Genomic DNA, 9,282 nt, shown 5'->3' with positions numbered 1-9,282 from the left:
AAAAGGCAGCTGGATTCAGGTTCTGCTGCTGCTGCGGTGTGACCCCACAGCCCGCAGCACCGCCGGCTCCTCTGCTGGACCCTGCCGTGCCCCGTGGCCTCGCTCCCCGGCGGGACACACAACCTGGGCTGCCCCCACTGAGAGAGGGGACCCCGGGCACCCCACCCTGCACACCTGACAGGGACATGGGATGGGGGCACCAGTGGGGCACTGAGCCTCCGCCACCATCCTCGCTCTCAGCAGCGGCTGCGAGAGGGGCACACGAGCTGCTGCGGCAGGACCGGGGTGGGAAGGGGATGCTCATCTTAATGGGCCGCATTCCTCTACACAAAGGTCCTCCGATTTGTCCCATTAGTGCCATCATTAAAATCCGGTTAGTCTCCTACGGAGAGCAAATGCAGCCCAGCCAAGACCCTGGCAAGGCGCTGGTGGCCCCAGACCCCCGTGTCCCCTGTCAGCCCCGGGAGTGCCTGGTGAGCCGTCCTGCCTCCCGCTTGTGTACTGGGGCTAATTGGTGCAGGGGGCCCGGGAGCCGGGCTTCTCACCTTGTTAGCATGGCAATTAGCTCTCTTTACCCTCCTGATTGCTCCTGTGCATATTTCACTCCAATCCAGCTTTCCAGTGAGTTATAAATGCAGCACCGGGGAGGCGGGGGGAGTTGTGCTGGGACAGGGAGCACAGAGCCATGCTGGGGACTGTTCTGCTGCTGCTGGCCCTGGCCAAGACGGCATGCCCGAGCCCAGACAGCGTGGCGAGCCGGCGGGCTGAGGCGCTGAAGAAACTCCTGGAAGTCTTTGGCATGGAAGACCCTCCGGCCCCCCCAGCTCACTTTAAGCAGCCGCCCCAGTACATGGTGGATCTATTCAACACTGTCGCCAATGCGGATGGTGTCACCAAGAACCCTGACATCCTGGAGGGCAACACCGTTCGCAGCTTCCTGGATAAAAGTAAGGGGGGCGTGGGGGGTGGTCCCTGTGGCGCTGGGATGGGGCTGTGGGGAGGGGCTGAGCGTGGCCGGTGGAGGTGCTGCCCCTGGTTTTGCTCGTCTCAACCCATCCTTCTCTCCAGCTCACAGCGAGGAGATGCGGTTCCTGTTTGTCCTCTCCAGCGTGGCCAAGAATGAGAAGATCCTGACGGCAGAGCTGCACCTCTTCCGCCTCTGGCCGAGGGTCACAGATGGGCCCAAAAGGCACCACTTCTGCCAGGTGAGGATGGGATGGGGGGAATGGGGGGAATGGGGCTGCCCCCCAGCCTGTGCCCAGGGATGCCACTGGCACACTGTGGTCACTTGCCTGCAGTGGGAATGTTGCCTGGCTCTGGGATCATATCAAAAAATGTTTCACAGAAAATCACGATGATTTAACTGTGGCAGGTTCTTAAATATCTACCCTTCTGGCTTGTGCAAGCATCAGCAAAGGCACACCAAGGTTGTTACAGATCCATGCTGACAATTCCCCATCTCCCCCCACCCCTCTGTCCAGGATCAGCCCCTTGGGCAGACTATGCCAGGGTGACCACCTTTTGCCTTCCCCAGGTCAGTGTCTACCAGGTGCTGGAGAAGGACAAGCTGGACACCCCCGGAGGGAAGAAGCTGCTGGCAGCCCGGCGTGTCTCGCTGCAGACCTCGGGCTGGGAGGTCTTTGCCATCACACCGGCTGTGAGTCACTTTTCCTCTGTTTTGGGCAGCACAGAGGGAATCCTGGGGGTTCACATGCAGGAGGTTTTTTAACCCATTTCACCCACAGCAGCCTTTCAGGCTTCAGTGCAGTTTCCTGTGTGCAGTCTCTGCAGTGACATGGGGGGAATACCTCTTATCCTGGGATGGGGGGGCAAAAGTCCTGCCAAGAGCCCCGGGGGCTGCTTCATCCTTCCAGGAACTTATCTCACTGCACTGCAGGGAGCGCTGGTGCTGGATCCTGCCACAGTGTCCTCTGTGCTGCAGCCCCAGAGCAACCTCTTCCTGTGGCACACAGAGTGTGGCCTCCCAGTTCACGCTGTCCTGCTGCTGGCCTGGGACCTGCCTGTGGGGACACCAGGGCAGTGCCTGTCCCAGTCCATGGTGACACTGGTTTGGTTCCCCAGGTTCGCGACTGGACTGAAGATGAAAGCAGCAACCAGGGTTTGCTGGTGACAGTCCAGGGCCTGGAGGGGAGCCCGCCCGATCCCCCACCACTGCAGTTTGCATCTAGCCGGAGCCACCATGAGAGCAAGAAGCCCATGTTGGTCCTGTTCACGGACGACGGGCGCCGGGGAGCGTCGCTGCCCACAGCCGGCTTCCCAGGTGGGTCCCACACGCCTGGCACGGCTCCCTTGGTGCCATCATCCCTTTCCCAGGGGGTGCTCCCCACATGTGGGCTCCTCAAATCCAAACCTCCTTCCCTGGCTGGAGGGAGAGGCTCTCTCCTTTCTGGTGTAGCCTGCTCGGAGTGTTGCCTGCTTGCAGATGTGAAGCTGGATTTGAGGGTGGCCATGAGACTGAGGGTGTCACCTCCTGGTGGCTCTGCCTGGGCTGGTGACAAGCTGTGACTGGGCTGCAGACAAAACCTGTGGGGAGGGGTGGCCGGGGGGGTTGCAGTACTTTCTCCCTCCCCCAGGCTCATGCAGTGGCTAATGGCATTCGATGCTCCTTTCTGACAGATTTAAAGCCTCAGCCTCCCAATCTCCCTGCCAAGATGCCGGTGCCCAAGCTGGGCAGGTCACGCAGTACACGGTCACTGGATCGGCTCCAGCCCTGCCAGAGGCATCCCTTGTCTGTGGACTTCGAGGAGATCGGCTGGTCCGGCTGGATCATCTCACCACGGGGGTACAACGCCTTCCACTGCAAAGGCTCCTGCCCCTTCCCTCTGGGCGAGAACATGCGGCCAACGAACCACGCCACGGTGCAGTCCATCATCAACGCCCTGAAGCTGAGCGAGGGCGTCAGCAGCCCCTGCTGTGTGCCTGACAAGCTCTACTCCATCAACCTCCTCTACTTCGATGACGATGAGAACGTGGTCCTCAAGCAGTACGATGACATGGTGGCCGGCAGCTGCGGCTGCCACTGAGGCAGGAGGAGCAGGGGGCTGGAAACGGCGCCGCACTGGAGGCTGCACCCGCTCCCTCCAGAGCATCAGTGGGGTCCCACAAACCCTCTAAAAGAGACTGGGATGAGCAAAGCAAGGGGGTGCTGGCTCTGCCCTCAATGGTGTCACCCCCTAACAGTGCCAGCCCAGGAAGGCTCAGGGCCAAGCTCTGATTAAAACAACCTGAACGAGCCTGTGTGACCCAGCAGCCCCAGGGCAGCAGCTCCATTTTGGGGAGCCCTGTGCGGGGGCATGGGTGTCCCTGCCTGTGCAGAGGCTCCTGCAGGCTGTACTATATGTATATAGCAAGAGCACTAATATATGACAGAAATCGCCTGTACAGTGTCCTGTAAATGTCTGTACATTCCTGCATTGCTGTGACTTGTAAAATTAATTCAGAGCAACTATTTAAAAATGCCATTCTCTGAAGGCTGCCTGTGGACTCTGAACTGCTCTCAGGAACAGGGCAAGCAGACTTCTCGCAGGCACAGGGAAAGGGTGCACATGGAGGGATGAAGATCCAGCTGCAGCACTCTCCAGGGGCAAGGGGAGGTTGGTGTGCCCCACTCCTTGAAAGCTAAATGATCTCAGGATTCAGCAGCCTGCAGCTGGGGGTGCAGGGAGATGAGCAGGTGATGGGGGTGCTTGGGGAAATGTGGTGACAGGGTCTGGGGTGGGACAGGGGTGTGTGTAGAGGTTCCCAGAGCTGATGATTCTGGGGCAGGTGGGGGGTGGCTGTTGTGGTTTAACCCCAGATGGGAACCAAGCACCATGCAGCCACTGGCCTCACCCTCTACCCCGGTGGGATGGGGGGGAGAATCAGAAGAAAAGGTGTAAAACCTGTGGGTTGAGATAAGGGAAGTTCAATAATCGAAATAAAATAAAATATGATAATATTTAATAATATTTGTAATGGAAAGGGAGACACCAAAAGGAGAGAGTCATAAACCCCAAGACAGACACGTGATGCCCAATACCCAGTTGCTCAGCACCCACTGATCTGTGCCCAGCCTGTCTCCCAGCAGCAGTCGGCCCCTCCCAGGCAGCTCCCCCAGCTCACACACTGGGCAGGATGTTCTGTGGCATGGAATATCCCTCTGGCCACTTTGGGTCAGCTGTCCTGGCTGTGCTCCCCCCCAGCTTCTTGTGCAACTCCTCGCTGGCAGAGCATGAGACACTGAAAAGCCCTTGACTTGGGGTGAGCCCAGCTGAGCCACAACCAAAATATCAGTGTGTGATCAAGATTGTTCTCATCCTGCATCCAAAATACAGTGTTGTACCAGCACTGGGAAGAAAATGAACTCTATTGCAGCTGAAACCAGGACAGTGGGGTGGGATGGCTCTGGGGGAAGATGATCAGAAGAAACTGCTGTGCCCGGAGAGAAGGTTCCTCGTGGAAGAGAAATGGGGTGGAAACCAGAGCTGCCCAGCGCTGTGGGGTCAGGTCAGTGCTTGGGAGGTGTACAGAGGGTGGGTGTCAGTGTGGGTACTGGGGAGTGGGTGTAGGTGGTATGGGCAGGGGTCCCCTCACACCTGCTGGCACAGCCCCCTTGTCCCCTGCAGTCCCACTCTCAGTGGGAGCGTGGCTGTCCCTGCCAGAGCGCTCGGCCCCTCCAAGTCTCTTTCCAAGTTTGCAACATTGGCAGCTTAGCCACAGTCCTAGGCTGGTACCAGGAGTCCCCTGGCACCTCTGCGTCTCCAAGCCCAGCTTACAAGTGAGTGAATCCCACCCTGGCCTGGCTGGCACCAGTTTCTTTCCTCTGCTCACCTGGAAGCAGCACCAGCAGCTGTTGGCTCTTCCCCAGGTCAACCCTCCCTGCAGCCTGAGGTCCCTCTCTCCATCCCACCCAAGGGAAGGGTGTGTCCCTTCAGGAGGCCCATTGACTAGACATGGTCCCACACCAGAGGGTGAATCCTTCCCCTGTGCCCCCCAGATGTGTCCCCCGCTGCCTCCCACGATGTGAACACAGGGCAGAGCCAACTGGTGTGTCCTGATCACATGCACATCCCAGCTCCAGTTCCAATGCACCCAGGCCCAGGCACCTCATTCCGAATCTAAAGCATGGACAGGCTCATCTGCATTCCTGAGAGCCCTGTCCTTGGACAGGCGATGTGCTGGGGAGATGTCCCCTCCTCACCCCAAACGATGAGCAATTTACTGAATCACACACAGTGGCTGGACAAGAATCCATGACAAGGAAGGGTTTGGGCCTGGTTTATTAAATGCCTGTTCCTGGGGGTGCTCTGGCTACAAGCTCTGTATGCCTGTAGTGCCTGTGGGTCCCATCACAGCAGCATCCCAAGTCAGGATTGTGCCCCAGACTCCAGGGCAGTGGGAAGAAGAGTAGGTTTGGCTGGAATGATGCACAGCTGTAGCTTTTCCTCTGGGCCTTCACTCAAATCCCCACACTGGACTAGGCCTGGGCTGCTTGGCTGGGAAGGAGTCACGAGGCCCTGGGCAGGGGGAGCCTGTGTGTGTCCCACTCCATGGGGAACAGAGCAGCACCTGCACAGGTGTCACACTGGGCTACCTGCCTCAGACAGGTGACAGTTCAGTCCCACCACTCACTCCCCGTGATGTCAGGGTGCCCCTTGCCTCAGCCCATGGCAGACAAACGCCCTGCCCTGGCTGTACAGCTTCAAGCCGCCTCTGACTGACCGCTCTGCAGGACAGCAGTGTCTGGCATGCAGCAGTGAGGGAAGTCCCAGCTGGCAGCAGCCCCTGTGCAACAGCAGAGCCCTGGCACTGTTGTGACTCTGCCCATAGCTCGGAGCCTCCCTGGGGGACAGGACCTGCTGGGAGGATGGCCAGGACAGGCAATGTCTGGGGGGTGGGGAGCCTGTGGTCAGCGGTAATAGCGGGGCTCAGCTCTCCAGCACTCTGAGAACTTCCGCAGGACTCGCTCCTTCAAGCGGATCCTCCTGGAAAGCTGGTGTGACTGGCTTATCTCATGGGCCTTCAGCCTGGCATAGTAGTCAGAAAACTTGTTGTAGAGGATGGAGATGGGCATTCCATTGAGGATGATCCCGAAGGAGATGCAGAAAAATGCCACTATCCTGCCGAGCACTGTGTCAGGCACGGTGTCTCCGTAGCCCACGGTGGAGAGGCTGACCTGTGCAGGGACAGGAAAGGATAAAATCCCACAGGAACAAGCCCAGCAGACCCCCCTGGCTGGTGCTGGAACTCACTCCCTCCTGCCCCTCTGTGGGAGCCACGTGTCCCCTGTGACCAGTGCCAGACCGTGACAGCAGCCAGCTGAACTGTCCCCTCTCCAGAGCCTGCCCGGCCAGGGCTCCACTGTCCGGGCTGTGCCCAGCAGGCTGGAGAGCTGAAGGAAAGGGCTGCCTGAGCCCCAGAAGCAGCGATCAGAGGCCAGACCCTTCTCCCTCACTGCTTTGTGTGTGCCTCTTCAAAGGCAACTGGACACCCCTGAGCTGAGCCTTCCCCAGCAGTCGGTGTCTGCTGGAGCTTCCTTCTCCCTCAGAGCTGTGGCTCCAGAGCTTCCTGGCCATGAGTTGCCTGGTCCCAGAGAAACAAAACTTCCTGGAGCCTCCCTCCAGGGGAAACAGAGGCATTGCCTGGGAATGAACCATGCTTAGTAAAGGGGGAGCAGGGCTATGGGGACGGGTGAGAGCTGAGGCAAAGAGGTTTGGGCTTGGCAGGGAGGTGTCCTCACAGGGACAGGCTCAGCCTGGAAATGCTTGAACCTGGTGATATTGCTGAGTAATTTTGCCCTTCCTCGAGGAGGGATGAATTTGAAGCAGATAGCCTTTGTGGCCAAGGGGATTATAAGAGCAGAAATGATCTGTGGGATCATTTCATCTGTAAATCAAAATGCCCTCATAACCCCTGGCTGTCAAGTGCTTTAGCTGCTCCCCATCTCGGAGGTAATCCCAGCTTTATTATAATGCTCAGCTCTGCAGAGCTGCCGGCTCCTGGCATGAGCAGGGCAGCAAAAGAGCAGCACACCTCAGTCTGTGTCCACTCTCATGACACAGGCTGAGGCACAGTGTGACTGTGGGTCCCACATACAGCCCTGGGTTCCCCATCTCAGACCCACAAGCTCTTGTGCCTCTCAAGCTCAGCAGGGCTGCAATGCTGCCCAGGCCTCAGGCTGTCCAGGGTGGCTGTCCCCATGCCCACAGGCTCCATCCACCCAACACTTAGGTCCTGTGACAGATAAAGCCTGGGCTGTCACATCCCACTTGTTCAACTCAGGCCTGGAGGCTCCCAGGCCACCGCCTGTCCCACCATCCCACCTCAGCACCAGGTTTTGAGCCTCTGAGCTTAGTTCAAACCTCTGATTTCTCTTCTCAGAGCATGCAGGCCTCTGGGTTTCCCACCATTACCAAGCTGGTGGGAAGACTGGGCCCTTCCTGTCTCCTGGGCAGCAGCAGTGGTGAATCCCCCGAGCACTGGGGCAGCCCCTACCCACAGAGCCTCCCCCACCCCTCTCTGGAAGAAGCTGCTCACACCTTACCGCTGCCCACCACCACGCGTAGGGGATACTGGTGAAGTCAGTGCCGGGGACATCATGTTCCACTGAGTGTATGAGAGCAGAAAAGGTGAAGACCCCCATGGCAATGAAGAGGAGGAGGCAGCAAACCTGCTGGTAGCACTGGCGCATGGTGAAGCTGAAGGCCCGGAGGCCGGTGGAGTGACGCGCCAGCTTGAGGATGCGGAAGATCCTCATGAGCTTGATGAGCTTGAGGACTTTGCCCAGCTTGCTCACATTCTCCATCTTGTGCAGCTCCTCATGGTATTGTATGTCTCCATCCTCCAGATTTTCAAAGAGGATCTGGATGTAAAAGGGCAGGATGGCCACCAGGTCTATAGCATTAAATGCTGCCCGCAGAAATTTCTTGAAGCTGGAGGAGGAGATGAGCCGCATGAGGTATTCGGAGGTGAAGAAGATGGCACAGATCATCTCCATATGCTCCATCCACAATTTCCCCGTCTTGTTTTTCATCTCCTCCACTGTGCTCAGTGTCATGCCCACAATGGAGATAAGCACAAAGAAGCTCGACATGACAGCAATGATCTTGGCTGGCACAGAAGAGAATGGGTTCTCAATGAGGTTCCAGACCATCTTCCGAAACTGACCCAGAAATTTGCCATCAAACTGCGCCCCTGACTCCAGGGGCTCCAGTTCTGCCTCTAGCTCCTTCTCTATTTTCAGGTACTCACTGAGTTCGTCTTGCTTTTCCTCAAACAGGATCCGGCAGCAGCGTTGGGAGTATTTCAGATGGATTCCCCAGTACTCGATTTCCTCCACAAAGTTACTGGGGCACATCTCATCCATCATCCACAGGACCCCACTGCGGTAGAAGTGGAAGATGTAGTGGAAAATTGAGGGATCTCTATCAAAGAAGTACTCATTCTTCTGCACCAAGTAGTCATCACAGAGCTGCAGCTTCTTCACAGGGTCTGTATAGAGGGCCAGCTTCCCAAGCCGGGTGATGGGATACTGGGCCAGTACCTTGTAAGCTATCTGGAATGATTTGCCACCTACGTTAATGTTGAGCAGGTATTTGTTCCTTTGGATGGGAGTCTGGCTCTTCTCTTGGTTTCCGTCTGCCACGTTCTGCATGGAGCTCCATTGCCTTACCAGGCTGTCCTGCGCAAATGGGATGTGGGATTCCTCTTCCTCCTGGGTCCGGCAGCGGCCCCGGTGATTCCCTATCTTCATGCTGGCCGAGAGACTCGCACGCCTGGTCCACTGTTGCCTCATGGTGCCTGGCTTTCTGAAGCAGTGACTCCAGTTACGGGCTGTGGGACAGCAGCTCTGGCTTCATGGGAACGCTCCCACTGGGCACACGCTGACTGGGATGAGTGCTGTGAGCTTGGGGCAGTGGAGTGGCTGCCCAAGGGGCACAGCTGCGTGCTGGTGCCACGTGGCACCTGCCAGGGTCCCAAAGCCGATTGCTGATCAGATTGGGGTTTGCACTGTGGCAGTCAGAGGCGGCAAAGCGCCCACTCCTTAAGACACTAATGAGATTGAGGCACCAGTCCTTTATGTAAGGAGCTATTTCCAGCTCTGCACTTCTCTTTTCCCTTATTCTGTTCTTATTACCTGTTTGCATTTGCCACATGCTGTTTCCTGGAAGGACATCCATGACAGCAAACAAAGCAGCACAAACTTGCCTCGATTTACCCTCTGTTGATGGGACAGGAAGGTGCAGACATGCAGGATTTGTATTGGCTTTGTACCCCCACACC

The 9,282-nt window shown here is 57.5% G+C and overlaps 2 protein-coding genes across 2 annotated transcripts; one reads left to right on the top strand and one right to left on the bottom strand.

Annotated features, from left to right (window-relative positions):
* The first annotated feature begins 653 nt into the window (after nucleotides 1–653).
* LOC138099716 (bone morphogenetic protein 2-like) lies at nucleotides 654–3,688 on the top strand. Its single transcript, XM_068997159.1, has 5 exons — nucleotides 654–947; nucleotides 1,069–1,205; nucleotides 1,535–1,657; nucleotides 2,083–2,281; nucleotides 2,638–3,688. The coding sequence occupies exons 1-5, from the start codon at nucleotides 686–688 to the stop codon at nucleotides 3,042–3,044; spliced, it is 1,128 nt and encodes a 375-aa protein (XP_068853260.1). The 5' UTR covers nucleotides 654–685; the 3' UTR covers nucleotides 3,045–3,688.
* Nucleotides 3,689–5,366: 1,678 nt separating this feature from the next.
* On the bottom strand, nucleotides 5,367–8,794 carry LOC138099775 (potassium voltage-gated channel subfamily V member 2-like). Its single transcript, XM_068997265.1, has 2 exons — nucleotides 7,544–8,794; nucleotides 5,367–6,175 (listed from the first exon to the last, which is right to left on the bottom strand). Exons 1-2 carry the CDS (start codon nucleotides 8,792–8,794, stop codon nucleotides 5,909–5,911), a joined length of 1,518 nt encoding a protein of 505 aa, XP_068853366.1. The 3' UTR covers nucleotides 5,367–5,908.
* Between the last annotated feature and the right edge of the window lie 488 nt (nucleotides 8,795–9,282).

Source organism: Aphelocoma coerulescens, chromosome 28 (genome assembly GCF_041296385.1).
Source record: "Aphelocoma coerulescens isolate FSJ_1873_10779 chromosome 28, UR_Acoe_1.0, whole genome shotgun sequence".
In the NCBI taxonomy this organism is placed as follows: domain Eukaryota; kingdom Metazoa; phylum Chordata; class Aves; order Passeriformes; family Corvidae; genus Aphelocoma; species Aphelocoma coerulescens.
Note: the sequence above shows the minus strand (reverse complement) of the source record. Positions and strands in the feature narration are given on the sequence as shown.